At 36.2% G+C, this 25791-nt stretch overlaps 2 protein-coding genes across 43 annotated transcripts in view; one reads left to right on the forward strand and one right to left on the reverse strand.

Moving 5' to 3' along the window:
* The window catches only part of LOC141378555 (uncharacterized), an 876076-nt gene that overhangs the window by 195064 nt on the left and 655221 nt on the right, over nucleotides 1-25791 (forward strand). The gene's annotated exons all lie outside the window — the stretch shown is intronic.
* Nucleotides 1-25791, reverse strand: part of ank3a (ankyrin 3a) — a 190343-nt gene that overhangs the window by 83083 nt on the left and 81469 nt on the right. For 41 of the 42 annotated variants that reach the window (NM_001443167.1, NM_001443169.1, NM_001443168.1 and 38 more), the window contains 7 exons: nucleotides 21660-21761; nucleotides 19269-19367; nucleotides 18077-18175; nucleotides 12971-13069; nucleotides 11374-11559; nucleotides 2315-2413; nucleotides 486-584 (listed from right to left, as the gene is read on the reverse strand). In NM_001443167.1, coding sequence (NP_001430096.1) covers nucleotides 486-584; nucleotides 2315-2413; nucleotides 11374-11559; nucleotides 12971-13069; nucleotides 18077-18175; nucleotides 19269-19367; nucleotides 21660-21761 — 783 coding nt within the window. Of the gene's footprint in view, nucleotides 1-485; nucleotides 585-2314; nucleotides 2414-11373; nucleotides 11560-12970; nucleotides 13070-18076; nucleotides 18176-19268; nucleotides 19368-21659; nucleotides 21762-21897; nucleotides 22303-25791 lie in introns of those variants that run through there. The other variant, NM_001443170.1, reaches the window with a different exon arrangement.

Raw genomic sequence — 25791 nt, forward strand, 5'->3', positions numbered from 1 at the left:
AAGTGACAGCATGTATGAAATCTCATTCCTATTCATCATGACATACTGTATGTCATGTCATGCTTATAAAGGTGTCATGACAGCCTTATGAACACCCCCTTTAAGTAAAGTGTTACCGAAACTAGTTGCTGACATGTATAAAAGTGTGTAATACTTTCTGAAACCTGAGCTAATTTGTGAGGTAAAAGGTCATACAGTAGGTCGAGCTTCTATTTATAACTGTAAGAACATCCTAAGAAGCTGTCGGACATTTGGTGAAGATAGGAAACCATGGAGTTTGGGTGGACACCATAGTGAAGATAATCAAAACATAGATTAATTCAGGCTATGAGCTTTTAATCTTTTCTTTCTTTGTTAACTGCATATTTGACTTTAATTACTTCTTATTTTATAAAAGTTGACGTTCAGTGGAAGATCAGTTTCCATCAAATCCTAAATTTATTGTCAAATATATAATGTATTTTTAATGTGTGATTGTTTGTTACCTTAGTCTTGGCTTCAATTTTGGATCCACGGTCCAGCAGCAACTTAACCATGTTTCCGTTGCCTCTCTTAGAAGCCACATGCAGTGGAGTGATGTCATTCTGTATGATTCGAGCCACACAAACACCCAGCGGGAACAGGAGAGAGTTACAATCACACTAAATCGCACCACATATTACATTTCAGTGTGCACATTAATGTGGATGGCATAGAACAGTGGTTCTCAAAGTGGGGGTCGGGATCCCAGGGGGGGTCGCGGTACAATGACAAGGGGTCGCTTGGTAATATCCAAAACTCAAATAAATTTTATTAAACTATTAGAATTACCATATTTTATTCATAACCGACAGAAAATAGTTAATAGTTGCATTAAAGAAACAACAACATAAAAATAACAATCAGCCATCAGCCTTTAATTTCAAAAGCAAAATGTAATTAAATCCATAAATGACTTTAAAAAACATTATATGGCTAATAGACTGTTGCATTTTTGGGTTGTAAATAAGCTCATGTTTATATTTGCCTATAGTTGTGTCTGCAACGTTTACATATTTACAGTACAACCACCTTGAAAAATGGGGGTCGCGAGCCACTGATATGATTATTTTTGGGGTCGCAGGCTGAAAAGTTTGGGAACCCCTGGCATAGAAGATACATTGCGACTGTGCAATTCTGACCCTCGAGTTGAAGCAGATTTGCAGTGTTTGTTTGGCCATATGACAATTTAAAGGGTTCAGCCGGAAGGACATTTGGCAGACGCGCACAGACAAACACACACACACGCATGTAGATGAGCATGTGTGCACATAAAAAAGCCTCAGGCAGATCGTTTAGCTCATCCATCAACACTCTTATGGAGCATTTTAGGATCAAATTGCTCAAATGCTGCATGCTACAGTAAATTAATGCAATACTGCCCTCTTCTGATACTCATTGGAACTATATACTGTATATACTGTATATACACATTAGAATTATTAAATGAGGTGTAGATGCTTTCTGAATAGAAGAAATCGATGCATATCAATCTGCACAGGGAGATTTAAAGTCATAGTTCACCCAAAATATTTTAATTTATTCTCCATGTACTCATGCTCATTGAAATATGCTTGAAACCAGTAGCCACTAACATCCATAATAGAAAAAAAAGATCTCAATGGCTACTAGTCTACAACATTCTTCAGAATATCTTCTTTTGTGTTCAATAGCAGAAAGAAACTCAAAGACATCTGAAACAAGTGGAGGATGAATAAATTATATTATTTTGAGTGAATTATTGCAAAATATTTCCCAAAGATGGGTTGTGACTGGAAGGGCATCTGCTGCGTAAAAACATGCTGGATAAGTTGGCGGTTCATTCCGTGGTGGCGACCCCGGATTAATAAAGGGACTAAGCAGAAAAGAAAATGAATGAATGAATGTGTTCCAAAATATTCCTACACTGTAAAAAAAAAAAACGTAAATTTGCAGTTTTCCGTATTTTGCGATTCAGGCTTTTATTTTTTCCCGTTTATTTATGCTTTTGAATTGCATTATGGGACTTTGATTCCAAAAATTCTTAACCTTTAAAAATTGGGAAAAAATGAAACTTTTTAATAGTTTAAAGTGATATATTGTCAGTTCAAACTACTAAAATGTCCATAAACGCCACTTTCTTGTAGAGTTGAATTTTCAACATCATAAGTCAACAGAGCAGATGTCTACAGTACATCCCATAATCCAATTCACAACCATAAATAAACCGATACTGGTAATTAACAGATATTTATTACATTATAAAGGGCTTATTTTGCCTTAAAATGTGTTAACACTGGGCCACTGATGATCTTACCCTTGCCATGAAGTCCACCGCTGCTCCTCTGTTTAACAAGAGTGTCGCTACGTTGATGTTTCCATAGTGTGCAGCGATGTGGAGAGGAGTGAAACCACTCTGATGAAAAGAAGACAAAGAGCAGAATGCTTACAAAACATTATTCATTAGTACATTTAATTACATGCGCTTGCTTAGGTGCTTCTTGATGCAAATTTGGGACTATCTAAAGACAGCAAATGCTCAAGACAACTGATCAAAATGATTTGAGAAATGAATGTGTAAAATCTTCTTACTACTAAGAACTGTTCTCTGTTTAATTCATTGTTTTCACATGATGTAATTTTTAAAAGGCTTACACTAAGTATTAACATCAAATTCAGTGTACATCTCAAAGAGAATGCCAGGGTCAAAGATGAGAAGTCCCATTTTAGTGTCTGCATCAAACCAGATTTAAAGTTATTTTATTTACAATGCAAATAAAAGTTCTTATAATTAAAATAAAATTTGTGAAAATATTGTCAAAATATAAGTGAGACAATATTTTTATCGTCATTTAGTCTAACGGATTCATTTATGCATAAATCAAAAATACTTTTCTGACCTGTACTAATTAAAATACACAAAAGCAATCAAACTAAATTTTAATATATTTAAATTGTTGCATTTTTTAATGGGTAAAACCTAGTCGTTTAAAAGAAAGAGGAACATTTTTTAAATGACTTTATATAAATAAATACATACATACACAAATACATTCACATATACATCAACAAATTTCAGAACAAAAAATGAAAACTTTACAATTTAATGGATTTGATGCTTAAAAAAAAAGCTATGTTTGTCTTAGATCCACAAACTATAGCAAAGCTGAAATGATTTTCTCCAAATATGAATGCAATATGCAAAATTGCAGTCTTAGGTTATTCCTACAAAATTTAAGAATGTGTTCACGAATTAAAGGGATAGTTCACACAAAAATAAAAATGTACATACTATTTATTCTAACCCTCAACTGGTGGTTTCAAACATTTATGAGATTCTTTGCTCTGTTAAACAGAAAATAAGATATTTTTAAGAAAGCTGAAAACCTGTAACTATTGACTTCTTTAGTAGGAAAAAAACAAAACATTGGGAAGTCAAAGGTTTCCAACATTTTTCTAAATATCTTCATTGTTTTCAACAGAAGAAACCCATAAAAGTTTGAAACAAGTAAAGGGTGAGTAAATGATGGCAGAATTTTCATTTTTGTGTGAATTGTCCCTTTAAATGCATTTATAATATGGGTTAATTTACTTGCCTGTATATTGTATGCATCATCAATAAAATTAATGAGGAATTTCATTTGAAAACATTCACTTTTAGTGGTTTCTAAGCATTCACGTTTTTGGTGACAGATATATTACAACAGGTACTGTATATAGATGGCAAGTGCACAAAATTAGCCATTTGTTCATGCCTTCAGTCGATTTTCTTCTTTTGAATGGTATTTCTTACAATATGGAGCTTGAAGCAAATAGAAATTATACAAATCTGCGATCCACTTCAATGCTCTCCATGTCTGAAATGACTGAACACTAGGAAGTGCAAAATTATTATTATATCCCCCATTACATGTGACAAGACTGAGCTATTTATTAACCTGCATTAAACACTTTAGAAACTGAGACAGAGTCAAGCATAATGTGTGTAGCACAGCATCCAATCATCAAGCCTTAATGTAATATAAGAACTCTCATATAAGAATATGAGACGGAGCTATTCATAGCGAGATGGAGGTGTCCTGCAAGCCTTCCAGTCATGGAGATTTCCATCTCAATTAGCCAATAATCCGACACAAAGCAGGTGGTGCTCAGCATAGCCCTTCCCCGCCTCTGTTTGCTCTCTCAGCTCCAAAAGAAAGGGGCTCCACCCATTTTGAGGGGAATTATTGCAATTATTAGCCACAGGCGTGAATGGAAAAACAGCAGGGGTTTCAACATTTCCAGTTGCACACTAACACACTATGATATCTGCACGACTAACTCTAGAGTAGACAAACGCATGCCGTCAACTATGGGGAAAACTCATTCAAATTTCAATTCACTCAGAAAAACCTGCTCCTGCAGACAGTATTTCTGGGATGAGCACATTAGGAATGGGATTTGTTAGTTTGCAATTTGCCGATGTTCTCTTTCATGCAGAACTGTGAACTGTAATTTACACAGCCAAACTGCCGTGTGGACAAACCTGACCATGCACATATGCAGATTATTTTGGCAACATTGCAACAGTCCTAAACTGAAGGATTTCCGGCTGAATCTGAGGGAGGTTTTTGTCTGAAGGCTCATGCACAGGCCCTACGGATACAAAAGACTAGGCTAATAGACATCTCTTCTCTGTAGCTGGCCAGCCGGGTTCCTGTTTCACAGCCAAACCAAATGAATAATGTCTCGCATGGCTCTGAAGCTCAAAAGAACAACATGCTACTTCCAGTTAGTAATAAAAGTTGTTCAAAAGGTCAAACTTAAAACGCACAGTTTTCTCACTTCTACAGCAGGATGTGCAGGGAAGTGACCTTTGCATAATATAACACTCAAATTCAAATCAATCTGCAAAAGGCCAGATGGGCTTTCATAAACATTCAGATTTTTTAATCGCAAAATACAGCAATGTAATGACTTTTTTAGGACGAATTTTAAATAGTTTACAAAATTGCTCTCGATTTAAAAGAGATGTGACTAAAACTAATTGTTTGGTTACATATATTATATTATATTATATTATATTATATTATATTATATTATATTATATTATATTATATCATATTATATTATATTATATTATATTATATAAAAAAAATTTTATACTATATTTTATGCTAAAAGCTGTAAAGGCAGCTGCTTGACATGCAGTATTAATTTTTGCAATGCCTACTCATTTGAAATGATTTTCTAGCTACTACTTTCATCAATTTATGATTGGCAAAGAAGATTGGTAAAAAATTATATAATCAAAAAGGCGGCAACACCAAAACAAGGCGTCTAACCTTTCGAGCACATCGGCTCTTCATCAGACTGTCTGTTACACGCCTTGTATCAGTCTTTTTAATTTAATAAATTGGCATTTTTGGAGCTTTGGTGTTGCTTCCTTATTAAATATGTAATTTTGTTCTTCTTTCTGTTCACCCATTTAAAGTGATGTGCGTGGTTTTGTGCACTTTTTCAAGAAAGATGAACGTTAATCCAGATTTTTTTTGTACCAATTTTGTAGTTTATAGAGCATCTACAGTAAAAGAACAACTTTATTGCTATTTATAATAAAAAAACAAACTATATTTAGGCCTGCATCCTGTTATATAAATTTAATTAAATCGTCCTTAATCCTGATTTCCGTTATAAAAGTTTTCTCTATTTAGTGATACAAAACTTTCCGTTTGAAAGGGATAGTTCACTCAAAACTAAAAATTAATTCTGTTAAACTGGTTTCCAACATTCTTCAAAATATCTTCTTTTCTGCTTATTATAAGGAAAAATTTAAACAGGTTTATAGCCTACATTATATTTAGCATTTTCATTTTTTAGTCAAATATACCTTTAACTTCTTTAAATGGGGTACAGGCACACAGACTTTAAATTTCAGTCAGCCAGCCTCAGGGCTTCCGGTAAATTTTCTTCCCATACAAAATCGCTGCGTTTAAGATCTGATTTCTTTAAAACAAAACCGCAATCATCACTGACTGGATGAGATACAATATAAAGTGGGTATCAGACCAAACAGGAAGCACTGCATTAAATTATATTTTTTCGCGTGATGTCTTGAAAATATGAAAATTAATTTTACACCAGGATTTTTAATGGAATTTTTGCGATAGCTTGCTGCTTATGACGGCGATTGCTTTTCGTCTCGTTTTATGCTTCAACAACCAAATGCTTAAGTCTATTTGAGTGATCATATTTAAATTACATTACAACATCAATGCTGTAATAGGAACCTTATGAAATTGAAATTAGTTACATAAACCTTTCACCGGAAGTTAATCATTAGCTGAAAAACACTAGTTGTGCATATAGCCCATTTTAGTAATAGTAAATATAATTTTAGATTTATATAAAGTCTAGCCTAGATCATTTTTAACTCTTTAACTAAAAAGCTTACATTCACCATTCCCAGCATCCAAACCAAAACAATACCAACATGACTCTTTTAAACCTATCAGAAAGCAACATGTTGATAAATATGCGGAACCCCGGCCTATAGCTGCAGAAATTAAAGCATGCTTCAGCCCTCCACCCAAAGCATGGTCTCTCATTCCTCCATCCCCAGAGCCAATAAGAGAAGAGAAAACAGGAAATCATACAAAGATAGAGATGGACAACAAGGGTGGAGAAACACTAGGGGGTGTTCTAAGCAAAGCAGAGGGTGGAGACGAGGGTTCAGCAGCTTAATGCTTATTGTGGTTATACCTCTGTTGTTCTATTGACCATCATCTATGTTGAGACGCGAGCAGAGGAGAAAATGGCCAGTTAGTAAACACTGACAGACAAACCAAAACCAAGAAACAAAGGACATGTATCTTAAGACAGGTGGGTGAGTGTGTTAGAGAATAAATAACACATCAATTACATTTAAAAGTAAAATACAGAGAGATTATGATCAACTGCTCTTGATTACATGATAAAATATGCAAAAGAAGGTAATCATGTGCATTAGAGAAAAATAGTTAAAGGCAAAATTATTTGCCCTCATGGGAATTATTAGGGACCGAGCACCGAAACGGTGCGTAGGCCCTATTGGAATTGCTCCGTTTTTTATTATTATTATTATTATTATTATTATTCCGCCCCCTATCGGGGCACTTTTGAGGGTCTAAACATGCCCGAAAACTCATGAAAATTTGCACACACACCAAACGCGGTGTAAATAGCAGGTTGATATGGGTCTCGGAAGTGGGCGTGGCAAAATGACTCGACAGCGCCACCTAGAAAAATTAAACGGACGAGCCCCCGATACACAAATCGCGCACATGCATGAAAATTGGCACACACCTCAAACATGCCAAACCATACGAAAAAGTCTCTTGGAGCCATATCTCAAACCCAACAGGAAGTCGGATATTTTTAACTTCCTGCGGCGAAAAAGTGGCGTTTTTACCATTTCCAGGCGTTGTATTTTAACAAACTCCTCCTAGGGATTTTATCCGATCGACACCAAAATTGGGTTTTGTCATCTAAAGGCCTTGGCGATGTTAAATTGCGAAGCTTTAGAGTTTTCGTCGATGGGTGTGTCCGTGGCGGCCTCCCAAACTTTGACGATTCGCCACAAAACAGGAAGTCGTTATAACTCAGGCATGCATTATCCGATCTGCCTCAAAATTCACACGTTTGATAAGAATCCTGACCTGAACACGTTTACATGCCAATATCCAGATACAGTTATAGCGCCACCTGCTGGCCACAGGAAATGACATGATTTACGGAGTAATAAACTCCTCCCACAAATTTTTTCGTATCAGCACCAAAATTGGGTAGTGTTATCTGAAAGCTCTAGCGATATTATATTGTGAAGATCTAGAGTTTTCGCAGAGGGGCGTGTCCGTGGCGGTATGACAAACCTCAACGCTTCGCCATGGAACAGGAAGTCCTTATAACTCAACCACACAATGTCCGATCTGCCTGAAACTTCACATGGTTGATAAATGTCATCTCTTGAACACATCCACATAACAATATTGAAGTGGGCGTGGCAAAATGACTCGACAGCGCCACCTAGAAAAATTAAACGGATGAGCCCCCGAGCTACGAATCACGCACATGCACGAAAATTGGCACACACCTCAAACACGCCAAAACATACAAAAAAGTCTCTTGGAGCCATATCTCAAACCTAACAGGAAGTTGGATATTTTTAACTTCCTGCTGCAAATAAGTGGCATTTTTGCCATTTCCAGGCGTTGTCTCTTAACGAACTCCTCCTAGGGATTTTATCCGATCAACACCAAAATTGGGTTTTGTCATCTAAAGGCCTTGGCGATGTTAAATTGCGAAGCTTTAGAGTTTTCGTCGATGGGCGTGTCCGTGGCGGCCTCGCAAACTTTGACGATTCGCCACAAAACCGGAAGTCATTATAACTCAGGCATGCATTATCCGATCTGCCTCAAAATTCACATGTTTAATAAGAGTCCAGACCTGAACACGTTTACATGATCAATATCCAGATATAGTTATAGCGCCACCTGCTGGCCACAGGAAATTACATGTTTTACACTGTAACAAACTCCTCCCACAAATTTTTTCGTATCAGCACCAAAATTGAGTGGCGTCATCTGAAAGCTCTATCGGTGATATATTGTAAAGATCTAGAGTTTTTGCAGAGGGGCGTGTCCGTGGCGGCATGACAAACCTCAACGCTTCGCCAAGGAACAGGAAGTCCTTATAACTCAACCACACAAAGTCTGATCAGCCTGAAACTTCACATGGTTGATAAACGTCATCTCTTGAACACATCCACATAACAATATTGAAGTGGGCGTGGCAAAATGACTCGACAGCGCCACCTAGAAAAATTAAACGGACGAGCCCCTGATCTACGAATCACGCACATGAGCGAAAATTGGCACACACCTCAAACACGCCAAAACATACAAAAAAGTCTCTTGGAGCCATATCTCAATCCCAACAGGAAGTCGGATATTTTTAACTTCCTGCGGCAAATAAGTGGCATTTTTGCCATTTCCAGGCTTTGTATCTTAACGAACTCCTCCTAGGGATTTTATCCGATCGACACCAAAATTGGGTTTTGTCATCTAAAGGCCTTGGCGATGTTAAATTGCGAAGCTTTAGAGGTTTTGTCGATGGGCGTGTCTGTGGCGGCCTCGCAAACTTTGACGATTCGCCACAAAACAGGAAGTCGTTATAACTCAGGCATGCTTAATCCTACCTGGCTCAAAATACACACGTTTGATAAGAGTCCTGACCTGAACACTTTAAAATGCCGAAATCCAGGAAAAGTTATAGCGCCACCTGCTGGCCGCAGGAAATTACATGTTTTACACTGTCACGAACTTCTCTCACAAATTTTATAGTATCAGCACCAAATTTGGGTGGTGTCATCTGAAAGCTCTAGCGATGATATATTGTGAAAATCTAGAGTCTTCGCAGAAAGGCGTGTCCGTTGTGGCATGACAAACCTCAACGCTTCGCCATGGAACAGGAAGTCCTTATAACTCAACCACACAATGTCTTATCTGCCTGAAACTCCACATGGTTGATAAAAGTCCTCTCCTGAACACATATACATGCCAATATTAGTTAGTCATAGCGCCACCTAGTGACGGAAGGAATTTTGGCTAATAACTCAACCACACAATGTCCGATCAGCGTGAAACTTAACATGGTGGATAAAAGTCCTCTCCTGAAGACATCTACATACCAATCTTGAGTCACAGTCATAGCGCCACCTGCTGACAGGGGGAAGTTTGGCATAAATCTGTGGATTTCTCAGGTTTTTTATATATATCGGCTTAAATTGTTATTGTTCACTGTTCTCTGTCATCCTGAGGCCACCGGGCAGAAGTGAGCCCGGGTGCGAGGTCCCTATCATTGCTGCTTGCAGCTTTAATTTTTAAATATATTTCCAAAGTGCTGTTTTTTAAACACATTTTTAACCATAATTACTTTAATAATTAATTCCTAATAACTACTTTATTTTGTTTTTTCTGCCTAATGACAAAATAAAATATTTTACTAGTTATTTTGCAAGATAAGTTAGGTTAATTAGACAAGTTACTGCATAAGAGAGGTTTGTTCTGTAGCCAATTAAAAAAGAACATTTCTAATGGGGGCTAAAAATATCAACCTTAATATAGATAGAAAAAAATATACAAAAGTGCTTTTATTCCAGCATAAATGAATAAAATTAGACTTTCTCCAAAAGAATAAATTGTAACACTTTAGTTTAGGTCACAATTAATGTTAACTACTGGCTCAGTCATCACCAGGCCCACACAGAATCTACCCGTGCAGAAATCCGCAGATTTTTAGCCCATGATTAAGTAAATAAATGATTTATTTACTCATGTAAATGTTTGTAAATTTATTTATTAAGTTTTTGAATTTCAGTATTTTTATTGACTGAGATGAAAATGTTTATATGATTTATTTGCAATAAAGTATGTAAAGTAATATTTTTTGTCTTTTAGTGGATATAAAAGTTAGGTAGAGTTATATAAGAGACTTGCTTTGTTTACCAAATAAGTGGATCTAATTGGATTTGCATTGTAAACATTAAATACAAGTTAAAAAGGTAGTATTTTTTATTTCATATATTAAGTTTTTAGTTATGATACTTCCAAAACCATTCAGCATAAATCTGCAGATATTTTACATAATTCTCCACAGAAATAGCAATAAATGTCCACAGATTCTGTCTGGCCCTGCAACATTAACTGCCTATTATTAAGATATTAACTGTTCATTAGCAGTTATAAAGTATGATCTTATTCTGCATCCCTAATCCTACCCAAAATCTAAACCCAACCACTACCTTACTATTAACTATTAACAAACAGCTAATTACTACTTTATTAAGCTAGTGCTAGTTGCTGATTTGTTATAACATGAATTGTGACCTAAACTTAAGTGTTATCAAACTTATGGGCATGGAGTAGTAGCGAGATTACGCTAGTTAACGACCCTCCTGTATTTTTTCAATATTAATCAATATAATATCAGGCAAACTCACTTTAAACTTGGGCATAACTTTTGATAACTGATGCACAAACAATTAATGATGGAAATGGCATTGAAAAAAGAACAGAAGAAAAAGTGAATAGTGAAGTTCAAGAGATGTAGTGAATCTTCAAAAATAGCTGACCTGAATCCAAGCAATCTAGATATCTTACAAGCCATTAAATATTTGGAAAAACTAAAGTGTTGGTGAATCAATATTACAGAAACTACTTTGAAAATATCCTTGTGGTGTTAAACATCACTTTGGAAATAGTTAAAAAAAGAATACAAATTTCACTGGAGGGCTTCTAATAGTGTATATTTGCTCATTTGGAAAGAATTCTGGGATATAAATAATAAAATGTGACAGACCTTGGACTCGACATCTGCATTGTGGTCATTCTGAAGAAGCAGAGCTGCGGATTTGGTGTCATCTTTACGGGCAGCGATGTGGAGCGCAGGCAGACGGACTTTACCTTTTGTGTCATTCTCTAACAACAGAGAAACCACCTGATCGTGACCCTGCTGTAGCGCTACTGCTAACGGTGTAAAGCCATCCTAAAGTGAGAAAGGGAAACAGGACAGATTCATATACATCGATTAACATAATATTATTGTACTATTTGACAATGCATACGTTCAACATTGGAGTCAGCAAGATTTTGTTTAAACACTTACGCATGTAATAAATAGATCCAAAAAACAGGAAAGAATTACAGTACATTTACAGTAACATTCACAGTAAAATGTTCCACACAACTTTCAACACAAATTAAGTTTACTTAACAGTTTTTACTAATTTAAGAACATAAAACAATTAAATTATTCCCAAAAAACCTTAACGATTGTGTTGTTTTAACTTATTTTAATAAGTCATTTAAACAAGTCATTTTTTGAGTGTTTATAGACGTTTACATGTGCACCAACAGTCTAATTACGTTCTAATAATCATGCTACTATTTGCAACTATATGCAATTTTCATAGCTGTGATTATTTGATTATGAATGGTTAGTTTTACCACTATTATTTGCAGTTTTAGACTCATTATCGGCTTGTTTTGCATGGTCTAGACCAAAAAATGAATAATAATCATACATTTGTTCCTGGCTTAGCATTCATACTGTCATTTTATGTCTGAACTTAATAATACAAAAACAAACAAAAAAAGACAACACAGTTTATGATATATATTTGGTGATTAAACTTTCTGAACGTGTTTTTGTTGCCTGTAAAGGGCAACATCGCCATAATAAAGAGGCAAAATCATTGTGCTTCAGCATTCTGTCCTTTTTATGGTCAGATCTTGTTACAGCATGTCCTGTTTTGATATTTGTTAGTTTGTTTAGATATATTTGATCTGTGCGGCATTTATATTTCTGTCAAAGTGCACTGGAGTTCACCAAGCAAATTAAAGCTTTTCTTTTCAGGGGTCTCAGGTCCACTTGTTTGATGAACTACTTGTTCAAATGAACCACACTAACAGAGCAATCCCATTTCATTTAATCAAATCAAAACCACTAAGAGTGAAAGCAGCCTTAATCTGCTTAATACAAATAAAAAATAAAAAATCCATGGATAAAAGTTTATTTACAGTAGCACCGTAACACTACTGCTGTAACCGAGTTCCACTTCTCTACATTGCTTTGTGAATGCCAACTGTAGATTTTAAATAGCAGTGATAGCTCAAAATTTAACTGCTTTATTGTATTTTTGATAAACTAAATTAAGCCTTGATGAGCATATAATACGCTCATCAAGCATATAATATGAGAATATAATATGAGCATTTTTTTAAAAAGCGTACCAATCCCAAACCTAATATTATATGTACAGCAAGAAAAAGAGATGTAGGAAGGTGGACTGAGAAAGCACTTATCTGTGAACTGCTCAAGGTCACTTCAGCTCAGCTCAGTAATCAATAAACCACTCTCCAGACACACAAACACGCGCACACACACACACACAAACCTCTGTGGCAATGCTCTGGCTTGAGTTGTTCTCTAGCAGGAAGCGCACCACATCTAAATGGTTTTCCTGTGCGGCCATGTATAATGGGGTAAAGCCATTCTGAAACAAACATTAAACAAAAATGTATTATTTATATACATTTGAATAGTTTCTTAGTGTACTACTATACAAAAACACACTGTTGAAGTCAGAAGAGAAGATTTTTTCAACACATTTCGAAACATAATAGTTTTAATAACTCATTTCTAATAGCTGAATTTGTTTACCTTTGCCATTATGACAGTACATAACATTTCACTAGACATTTTTCAAGATATTCAGCTTAAAGTAAAATTTAATTAATGTATGCAGTACAAGACAAGTCATTGTCTAAAGATAATCGAAAAAAAAAATACTGCTTAAGGGGGCTAATAATATTCAACTTTAAATAGTTTTTTAAAAAATTAAAAACTGCTTTAATTCTAGTCGAAATAAGGCAAGGCAAGTTCATTCATATAGCAAATTTCGTACACAGTAACAATTCAAAGTGCTTTACATAAACAGGAATACAAGAGACAAGTATAAGAAAATAAAACCAAGTAATAAAAGTGATTAAAATCTGTTAAAAAAGTAATAAAAGAATGAAAAAGAAAAGAAAGACACAATAGTGCGAGCTGTCGGACGTAGCACAGTGCACATTCAGTAAAGGCACAGCTAAACAGATGTGTTTTCAGTTTTGATTTAAATGTGGAGCACATCTGATAATTTCTGGAAGCTGATTCCAGCAGAAGGGGAAGAAGTATCTGAAGGTGGATTCACCCTGCTTTGACTGAACCCTTGGAATTTTCTAGTTTATATGATCGTAAAGATCTGAATGATCAGTTAAGTTTGTATTCAGTGAGCATATCTTTAATGTATTGAGGTCCTAGGCCATTTAGTGATTCATAGACAAGTAATGATAATTTAACAGCTATTCTGAATATATCTTGGAGTCAATGTAAAGACTTGAGGACAGGTATGATGTGCTCTGATTTTCTGGTTCTGGTTAGAATCTTGGCTGCAGCGTTCTGGGAAGCGTGTCTTATTGGGAAGGCCAAATTTCCTTGCTCTGTAAAAGATCATTTAGGAAATCTAAGAAAGAAGAAGAAAAAAAATCACAAGAGGGAAAGATAGTTTTAGTGTTAGGAGATATCTACAAAATTATTTTTAAGATCCCATGTACTGTATTTACATAAAAAATGCTTCTTTTTTGCCATTTGATGATGAATCTTTAAAAATCCTGTAAGCCTTACCATTGGACAATTTATTGTTGAAGAATGGTTCGTCAGGTTACAATATTCTTCGCACTAGGAAAATATTAGTTTTTTTTTAAAACTCTGGGAACCGAAATTCTAAATTCTCTCCTACGGCATCGCAATAAAAAATCCATATTGCAGCCTTTAAGTGTAAGAAATGGCCTTAAAATGACAATCATTCCCAAAACAGACTACCCACAGCAGAATGTATCAACATCACATGCCCTATAATATACAATATCTAATTGTGAACAATCATAACATTTTCAAAGCCATCAAAATTCACTAAATTCAGTGTTTTGTGTATACAAGTGTCAGGTGTCTGTGTTGTGTTCCATGTGCTCTATGTCATGTGATTCATTTGTTCTGTTTCCACCTGCTGTGTCACCCCCGTGTGTGATTTGTGTAATCATGTCCTGTGTTTTTTTCAGTCAAGCGTCTGGTATTACATTGCCATGCTCCCTGTCCAGCCTTTGATGTTTCCTGTTCCAGGTCCTGTTGTGAGTGTTAATATTGTAAATAAATTTGTGTTTTGATAAATGCTGCGATTCAGTGTGTCTCTTTATAGAGTGAAAGCATGACAAAAAGCCTGTTTCGGCCAATGAATACAAAATAAAAAATGTTAATGCAACCTTTTCCAGAATTCAGAGTTTTTTTTCAGTGAATTGTGAGATGTGAACTCAGAAGTCAGAAGTGTGAGACATAAACTTTCAATTATGAGAGGTTTCGAAGTCTAAATTGTAAAGTCCAATTTTGAGACAAAAAGTGGCAACTGTGAGTTATAAAGTCACAATTGCAATATAAATCTGCATAAACGTGCAACTCTGAGAAAAAAAGTTTTAAGTCTGAGAAAAAAGTCACAATAACATTTAAAAAAAAATTATTCAGTGGTGGAAACGGGCTTCCATATTGCTAACATCCTCTCAGCACAAAAATCAATCAGAAATGAAAAGTTTAGTTTTAATTTATTTATAAGCAGGAAATTGCAGTGGTAACTAGGCTGGTTGCCATCATTGTTAATACTTGTGAAATGAGTAAATTTCCCTGGAGGCCACAGATCACATCCCACCCACTCGCCGTAACCTTGGTGACCCTGTTACCATGGCAACACAGAGATGCTGACAGAGCAGGTGAAGAGTGAGTGATGCTTTGTGATGATGGGGCATCATGAGAGGACACACACAGACTCCTTCATCATCAGCGTTTCTCTAGTCTGTCATAGCACTTAAAGTACAAACCAGTTTGCAGATTTTATGTGCAAATATGTATTTTCTAATGCTAATCGAATTATATGCATCACAGTTAAACCATCTATCTCATACACAAACACCGTCAGAAGATTAACCCTGAATTATTTTTACTGAAACAACCTTAAAAAAAAAGACATGGTCTTTAAAGTCACATTTACATAATGTCACAATGACCACATTAAAATGTTAGTTCAAAAATCTAATATCTAGGGCTGAATATTGATTCTTATTCCAAAAGATCCTGATTCTTGATTTAGGACTTGATTACATTATTTTTAGCAGTGTACATCAAGGGCGTCACATTGGCGCAGTGGGTAGCACGATTGCCTCACAGCAAAAAGGTCCCAATCCAAAGACGTGCGCTATAGGTGAATTGGGTAAGCTAAATTGTTTGCAGTGTATGTGTGTGATTGAGTGAGTATGGATGTTTCCCAGTGATTGGCTGTAGCTGGAAGGGCATACACTGCATAAAACATATGCTGGATAAGATCTGACCCCAGAATAATTTAGGGACTACGCCAAAAAGAAAATAATGAATCAATGAATAAGTGTACATCAGTTTACAATTGGTCAATCAATGACTGAAAAAAAAAACAGATAAGTTTTCAAAACCATAGAATACAAAAAAACATAGGAGTAAAAAATATAGATATATATATTTTTTGAATATAAAAAAAACAAACAGTATAAAAATAAACAATTTAGTTTGTTTAATAAAAAAAATAATAATTGGCCAACACCTTAAAATTTCCTAGTTTCATCATCATCTTAATATTCTACTTTCCAATTTCACACGAGGCTTTCCTTCATCTCTGAAAGTATTCAAAATTAAGATATTTTAATGAGATCTGACATTTGTGTCCCTCCACTGAAAGTCAATTAACCCCAAACGAAATAAAAACTGGAATCCACACAAATTCAGCGGTTTAATGAATGACTACTGAATAGACTCTGACTACATGAAGAATAGTTTTATCTATGCATCAACTTTGAAGTTAAATGTGCTGTGTGGCGTGGCGTGTAAGATAAAACCTCACTGAATCTAGCAAGTTGATTTCTTGAGGGTGAGTAAATGATTTTGGCATAAACCAACAAACCCTTTAATATCATCTTTCTGGGTACATTTATATATATATATATATATATATATATATATATATATATATATATATATATATATATATATATATATATATATATATATATATATATATATATATAACATAAAACCATAGTAAACCATACTAAACAGTCCAAATAACTGTAGGTTAGCCTTACATTCACAGATGTAGCAACACATCTTTATTTGAGAATTTTCAAGATTCAATTTCTGTTTTAATCCAAGTAAATAAAGATGTAGAATATTTTGGGTGAGGTCTTGATTATATCCATAGCATATTAAATGAATAGAGGAGGATCCGAATGCAAGCTTGCAGATCATTTTGAAGAAAGAGGTGCAGGTTTAAACAATTTAAATGACTGCAGGATTAATTAGAATGTTGCTAGTATGTTTACTGTATGAATTAGCATGTTATAATTAGTATGTTTGCTAGTACGTTTTTAGTATGAGTAGTATGTTGTTAGTATGAATTGGTACAGTATGTTGTTGCTATATGTCCAATGTTAAGTCAATGGCAGTTTTTTACAATAGAAGTCTATGGGACAGTTGCTAGTAAGTGATTGCTAGGGTGTGGCAAAGAAGATGAAGGGTCTTCAGTGTTTGGCAGAAGAAGAAGAAGAAGAAGAAGAAGAAGAAGAAGAAGAAGAAAAAGAAGTTTATAAAGTATAACAGTGTGTTGCCATTCTCAAGCCCCCATAATGAGATTTTGATTAAATATTACAAAACTTAAATGTATTAAAATGCAAATAATTTACAATTAGATGAAAAACATGCATTTTGAAATAAAAATTAGGTTTATGCCAACTTTAAAACTACAGTAGCAAATATCAATACACAAAAAAGGGGAAAAAGTAATATAAATCCAGTTTTGGCTAATATGCCACAGAAAAATGTACAATAAAATGATGCAAAAGAGTAAAATATGTCCTTTTACTAGTGTTTACATCTCAGTGTACTGTGTTGGGTTCAGTTTAGGAAATACTTAATTACTGGCACCTCTGTAATGTAGATGGCCTTCATAACTCACTGAGCTCAAGTTCTAAGCTGTGTGTGTCTGTGTGTGTGTGTGTGTGTGTGTGTGTGTGTGTGTGTGTGTGTGTGTGTGTGTGTGTGTGCGTGCGTGTGTGTGTGTGTGTGTGTGTGTGTGTCTGTGTCTGTGTGTGTCTGTGTGTGTGTGTGTGTGTGTGTGTGTCTGTGTCTGTGTGTGTGTCTGTGTGTCTGTGTGTGTGTGTGTGTGTGTGTCTGTGTGTGTGTGTGTGTGTGTGTGTGTGTGTGTGTGTGTGTGTGTGTGTGTGTGTGTGTGTGTGTGTGTGTGTGTGTGTGTGTGTGTGTGTGTGTTTATTGGCTGGTCATCTAAAATAGCAACAGACTGAGTGTGCACTTGTGCTGCCCTGCAGAAAAGCTGGACGACCCGTCTCAGTGATCATGTGTTTATGTGGATATTAAATGCTGAAGTGCGTACCTGGCTCTGTGCATTGACGTTTGCCCCATTGGTCACTAGCTCTCTCACCACTTCCGTCTGTCCCGCCAGAGAGGCGATGTGCAGTGCCGTGTTTCCTTTCTGGATTAGAGGAGATGGAGAAACAAGAGCAATAGAGAATGAGTGGCATCTCTCCATTAATCTCTCCACCACCTGTCTGTGTCACCCCATCCAACGGGGCTTTTGTGCCCACCACCATTCAGTCCCCTTTGCCAAAGAGATGTTGTTTCCGCTGGCCTGTAATTTACCTCCACACACACACACACACACACACACACACTTCATTCCTGTGGAGCACTGGAGGCTTTTTATACCCGGTGTGAACGTGCTCACAGGAGCAGAGGACATCATGTGATATCAGACACAGATACAAACATCTCCTTAAGCTCTGTGTGTGTGTGTGTGTGTGCGTGTGTGTTGGTGGTTTACAAGGACAGTTTTTTGTACAATGACATGGGTATGACATAGTTGCCCTCTATTACAGTGGTTTATGAGCACATGCTTGATGTCCTTGTAACTCAAAATGCTTTAAAATCATACTTAATGGCATTCTTTTGCTATAGGTGCGGTAGGTGAGGGGTGGGTTTAGAGGTAGGGATGGGGTGGGCCAGTTTGTATGAAATACATTATGCTTATGGAGTGAAACTGTGGAGTGAATCTATATTGAATCTATATCCTGAATGCTATTTCTCTATTTGTGCACACATGTGTGTGCAATGTGTGTGTGTGTGTGTGTGTGTGTTTTTTTTTTTACATATTTATTGTCTTTTGCACAGATTGTATTTAAAAGTATTCAATATTCAATGATATTCAATAGTGTTCAGTTGCACATATTGTTCCACCTATTGGCACCCTTTTGTTGTGCTAGGTACCCTTTTCGAAATGGTACCCAAAAAGTGGTACGGTACGGTTTGCTATTTGACAGTGGAAACGACCATAGAAATGTAGCAAACCGTACTGCACCAGACTGTACCTCTCAGTGGAAACGGGCGATAACTGTTAATAGTATATTGTTTTGGAGCATGTCATTGTATTTTGCACTACCTGGAGCCAGCACCTAATCTTTTTACTCATCATTGCACACGTGCTGCTGATGATGTGACAATAAAAGTGATTTAATTGGATTTGAGTCAATGTAACCACCAATCCTAATGCATGTGTGTGTCAAACTGACCTTGGTTGCTGCATCTACATTGGCACCCAGTTTTAGTAGCTCCGCCACCACCTCCACATGCCCCTCTTTGGAAGCCAGATGCAATGCATTCAACCCATTCTGAAACATACAACATAAGATTTGTTCATTGACAGGAAGGATATAAATTCCAGGTAGGACAGGATACCAGAAACAGATCAATATAAATAACATGCAATTATATACCCACATATCATATGTACAGTGTAAACTGCTGCAAATCACTGCAGAGCAGAATTTGATCTAAATGTAAAGGTTTCTTTTAGAAAGAGGTGCCATTTTTAAACAATTAAATGCCTGATGAAGGTCAGGAGATCAAATTGATTCAAATTAATTTTGGAGCAAGTGTAAAACAAAACATAGTGTGAAGGATTATTTATTTTGTCTGTTATACTTTATTCTAAGTTACAATTATTGCTATTAATAAACCATTGACTATGACTTTTGCCTCAATAAACTCCTAGTTTGTTGATTATTATTAGTTTTTAGGGTAGTAGTTAGGTTTAGGTATTAGCCTTGATAAGGAATGTGGAATAAAGCATGCAGAATAGGTACTTTATAGGAATTAATAAACAGCCAATGTCATTATAATAATGGCAGGTAATAAGTAGAGCCAAACGAAATCTGCAGACATTATCTGCTGAGAATTTAGTTAAAAATCTGCAGACCTATGCTAAATAAAATTTTGGGAGTACTATAACCTCAAACTTTATATATGAAGTAAAAATAACACCTTTTTAACTTTTATTTAATGTTAATAATGCAAATGCAAATGCAATTACATTCACTTTATTTGGTAAACAAAGCAAGTCTCTCATAAAATCTATCTACTAAACGACAGAAAAAATTACTTTACAAACTGTACAGTAAATGAATCATATAAATATTTTCATATCAGTCAATAATATTAGTGAAATTAATTAAAAAACTGAATAAATATAAATTTACACACATTTACACAAGGAAATAAACAGAATCAATGATGGGCTAAAAATCTGTGGAAATCTGCGGAATTGTGCACGCGAAGATTCCGTGTGGGCCAAGTAATAAGGCAATAGTTAGTGAGAATATTTACATAATATTTTCTGTTACTGTAAGTGTTAGCTTAAACCACTTTTAGTGACCTTTAAGCAAAATGTTATGAAGGACAGGATTATATCACTTATACACGGAAATATAATAATAAAGGCAGTTGATAAGCAAATAGTTAATAGTGAGAATATTTACCAAAATTTTTTTTGTTACCATAAGTGTTAATGTAACCTCTTTAAGAGATCTTTAAGCAAAATGTTATGAGGGACAGAATCATACCACTTACACACAGAAACTTAATCATCAATAACATTGTTAAAATAATGCTGCTTAGCATTCTTGTGCAAACTGATACATAATTTCCAGGATTGATTTATGAAAACAAAAATCAAAAGAATCACGTTTAAAACTGCATAATTAGAATGTCTTTACTGTCACTTTTATTTTCAATGTTTTTATTTAATGAAAGAACAAAACTAAAAGAAAACAGACAATCAAACAAACCCCGATGTAATAGTCAAACAAACAGTCAAACAAAAACAAATTACATTCAGCACAATTCTTTAGCAGGAGTGTTCTAGAACAGTGTTTCTTAACCCCGTTCCTGGGGATCACCAGCTCTGCACATTTTCCATGTCCCCTTAACCAAACACACCTGATTTAGATCATCAGCTCATTAGCAGAGACTGAAAGACCTGTAGCGGGAGTGAAAGATAAAGAAGACATCTAAAACATGCAATGTTGGTGGTCCTCCAGCAACGTGGTTGAGAAAAACTGTTCTAGACAAAAGTAATAAAAGGTTGGCAAGTAGTAAAGAATCTCTTATGACCCTTTCATGTAAGAGCTGTGTTTTTCTAATTCATTTATGTTATACATGACATCTTTAGTAAAGTGTTTAAATGTTGGAGGAGTCCATCCATTTATGCAGAATTAGCCTTCTGGCTAAGTGAAAACAAAATAAATAGCATCAGACTGGGATTTGTTTAGGTTATAGTCTTAAGTGATAATTTCAAATATCACCATCATCAAAGTCGGAGCAATAGTTTGACCAAGGATTTAAAGATCGAACCCCAGTATTTAGATAATTTCTAACATGACCAATTTAAGTGGTATATGGTGGCTTTAAATGACATTATTGTATCACTAATGAATAAATTACAAAAAAATAAAAAAGTGCTGCTTCCACACTTTCAAACAATAGTATTCATTCAAAATAATCACCATCATAAAGTGACAGCATAAAAACAGCATAGAAGCACTTTCACAATTTACAACCATCACTTCCAGTCATGAGACAGATATCCTTATATCTTATTAAAATGTAACAGAAATGATCCATACCTGATTACAGATGTTGATATCGACACCAGTCTTCAAGTAATCGAGGACCTTCTCAAGGTTCCCAGCCCTCGCTGCCCGCAGGTAACTGGCATTGCTGTCCGACTGCAAGTAATAAGAGAAACATACAACATCTGATTATCCCAATTACAAGGTCAAAGGTCAAAGCCAGCACAGACAAAGTCAAACAACCAAAAAGACATTCAACTTTCTAAATCACTGAAATCAATAGAATTCATACCAGCTCCATTTTTAATAAGATCCATTTGTCTCCGCAAACACATCCAGTATAATAAAGGCTTCAGTCTACAAGTCCATGTCTACTATCCCAGCACGACAGAGGATCAAAGTTGCATGAAACACCCCAAAACACTGGCAGTCCAGACTTCCCAGCTGAAGATCCAGCCGAAAACAGCTTGTGTGTCTCATCAAGAGATCCAGAACAGAACACTAAATAACGGCTATTATTCTGACACCAGTTTCCTCCCACTTTCCCTCCTGATCTCAGTCTCTCAGTCAGAACGAGTTTGCTTATCTCACGAGTATATTTCGAGCATGCTTTTGGGAAGAAAACGCGATATGTGTGTGTGTGAGTGCCTCGTGAATGTGTCTTCTTTTGTCAGCCTCAGTTTGATTCAGGGACACTGCGTTTGACATAAGAGGACACACAGCAAAATTTCAATGCAGCACACACACACACACACACACACACAGTTTTAGGAAGAATAGGATGGGGTTATCTCTGAGACGTGCTCACATGGGGAATTCCTTCTCCAAATGAGAGGCTATATTTAGTTCACTAAACCCAGAACCATGTTCACCATCAATGTGTGTGTGTGTGATGGCAAGACAATCTGGAAGGAAAGACTCACTTTCCAAAGGTAACTAAAGAAGAGGCTTTGTTGGTATATTATGGACATCACCTCAATGCATTTTCATCTAGAGATTGATTAAAAACAGAGTGGAAAAGGAAGAAGAGATGGGTTTCTATAATAGTGTGTGCTTCTATATCCTAGTACAAGATTAACAGCTCATCATGAACTCTAAGCTCATTAGCTAGTCAATTAACTCGACCGATTCTGCTGGGAAAACCTCTATTGCGTCACCTTGGATTTATTAGGTTCTAGTTATTAGGTGGAAATTTTCTTCTTCGGCGACAGATTATTTGAATCACACTTACCGGCCACTTTATTAGGTACACCTTACTAGTACTGGTTTGGACCCCCATTTGCTTCAGAACTGTCTTAATCTTTTGTGGCATAGATTCAACAAGGTACTGGAAATATTCCTTTGAGATTTTGGTCTATACTGACATGATAGCATCACACAGTTGCTGCAGATTTGTCAGCTGCACATCCATTCACATGATGTGAATCTCCTGTTCCACCACATCCCACAGGTGCTCTTTGGATTGAGATCTTGTGACTGTAGAGATCATTTGACTCATTGTCATGTTTAAAAAACCAGTCTGAGATGATTCATGCTTTATGACATGACGCGTTATACTGCTGGAAGTATCCATCAGAAGATGGGTACACTGTGATCATAAAGGGATAGACACGGTCAGCAGCAATAATCAGGTAGGCTTTGGTGTTGACACGATAATCAGTTGGCACTAATGGGTCCAAAGTGTGCCAGGGAAATATTCCCCACATCATTAAACTACCACCACCAGCCTGAAGCGTTGATACAAGGCAGCATGGATCCATGCTTTCATGTTGTTGACACCAGATTCTGACCGCATCTCAAAGTCGCAGCAAAAATCGAGACTCATCAGACCAGGCAATGTTTTCCAGTCATCTATTGTACAATTTTAGCAAGCCTGTGCAAATTGTAGCCTCAGTTTCCTGTTCTTAGCTGACAGGAGTGGCACCTGGTGTGGTCTTCTGCTGCTGTAGCCCATCTGCCTTAAGGTTTGACGTGTTGTGCATTCAGAGATGCTCTTTTGCATACCTCAGTTATAACGAGTGGGTATTTGAGTTACTGTTGCCTTTCTATCAGCTGGAACCAGTCTGGCTATTGTCCTCTGACCTCTGGCATCAACAAGGCATTTGTGCACACAGAACTGCCACTCATTGGATATTTTCTCTTTTTCGGACCATTCTCTGTAAACCCTAGAGATGGTCAGGCACTAACAACTAAAGTCACTTAAATCACCTTTCTTCCCTATTCTGATGCTTGGTTTGAACAGCAGCAGATCGTCTTCTTGACCATATTTACACGTCTAAATACATTGAGTTGCTGCCATGTGATTTGCTGATTAGAAATTTAAATTAACAAGCAGTTGGACAGGTGCACCTAATAAAGTGGCCGGTAAGTGTATGTGTACCATTTCAGTTCTACATAGTCAAACTTAGATTTGGTTCTGTAAGGTTTTGTTTGTAAACCAATCAGCACTTTGAATGCAGAGAAGAGGACCAATCAGGATCATCTCAGAGGCCAAGTCCATGTTTACATTTATGCAACAATACATTTTTACATTCTTCAAAATGTTGAAATAAGTATTCAAGTACAGTAGGTGTTCACTACAGTAGATCACTTATATATACACATTTCTACGAAGATGACTTATAATTATATTGATATTTTTTATATATATACATATACAAGTAAAGGCAACATGGTGGCACAATGGGTAACACAGTCGCCTCATAGCAAGAAAATCGCTGGTTTGAGTCCTGGCTCGGTCAGTTGGGATTTCTGTAAGGAGTTTTGTGTGTGTTCTCCCCATGTTGGCATGGGTTTCCTCTGAGGGCTTCGGTTTCTCCCACAGTCCAAAGACATGTGTTATAGGTGAATTGAATAAAGTAAATTGGCCGTAGTGTTTTTGTGTGAATGAGTGTGTATAGTTGTTTCCCAGTACTGGGTTGCAGCTGGAAGGGCATCCTCTGTGTAAAACATATGCTGGATAAGCTTGCGGTTTATTCTGGTGTGGTGACCCCTGTTGAATAAATGGATTAAGCTGAAGGAAAATGAATGAGTGAATATATAAGGGAATTACATCAATGTTTATTAAATTGTGACTTTATTGTGAATTGTTTACTCGAATAAGTTAACAGGTGTTTTAATTATTGCTTCAATTAATAAAACCTTACAATTCCAATCTGAAAATGTATCGTTTTGAAGGTGTAGAAGCTTCTACACCTTCAAACTCCAGCCACCCAAGCCATAGACTTTTCCCTCTGCTACCCTCAGGCAGACGGTTCCGCAGCATCCGGTCACGCACTAGCCGGCTGAAGGAAAGCTTCTTCCCTTAGCCTATCAGGCTGATGAACACTTAAAACACCCCACACAGACAAACTCTTCCATACCCCTCACTGCACACCATCAATATGTAGCATGCACTACAAACAATACTGCCTACAACTATGTGGACACCTATTCATTGTACATATCACTGTCAATTTTACGTTGTCCTGTTTTTTTGTGAGTATGCTGTTGTATTTTGCACCGTTATTGTATTTGCACTGTCTGTATTTTGCACTGTCATTTTATTTGCACCATCTGTATTTTGTACAGTCTGTATTTTGCACTGTCTGTATTTTGCACTGTCATTTTATTTGCACCATCTGTATTTTGTACAGTCTGAAGCAAGCACCTAAGCTTTTCAGTCATCATAGCACACGTGCTGTTGATGATGTAACAATAAAAGTGATTTGATTAGATTTTTCTGCATTTGACCTGTTCCAAAAATTGGCAGGTACAAATTTGAGAGAACTCTGATATTGTACAGATACAATACATTTAAACTCTCTGTCATTGTCATGTATCAAAATATGAAATATCTCATAACTATTTAGGATGGACACAGAATGGTATTTCTCCAGTGGTAAATTAAGTGGTAAATTTCTATGTTTGTATGTGTCACTTGTGTGTGTGTGTGTGTGTGTGTGTGTGGGGGGGGGGGGGGGGGTGCTTGTTCGTTCGGTCACTTAAACCCTGTACAATATAAAATGATGGATTAAAAAGCACACCCAAGAAATGCCTTTGTTCAGAGGGTAATGCTTACAGTAAACAAATTATGCTCCACATGCACAATGAAAAATTCTGAGAGAGAACGGCATTTCATGTACACTATGCGTGTATGTGTTTTTCCCTCCTGTCTTTCAGTTAATGAGTTTTTCCAGCTTGTCAC

This window comes from Danio rerio, chromosome 17 (assembly GCF_052040795.2).
Source record: "Danio rerio strain M-AB ecotype USA chromosome 17, GRCz13ab, whole genome shotgun sequence".
NCBI lineage: Eukaryota > Metazoa > Chordata > Actinopteri > Cypriniformes > Danionidae > Danio > Danio rerio.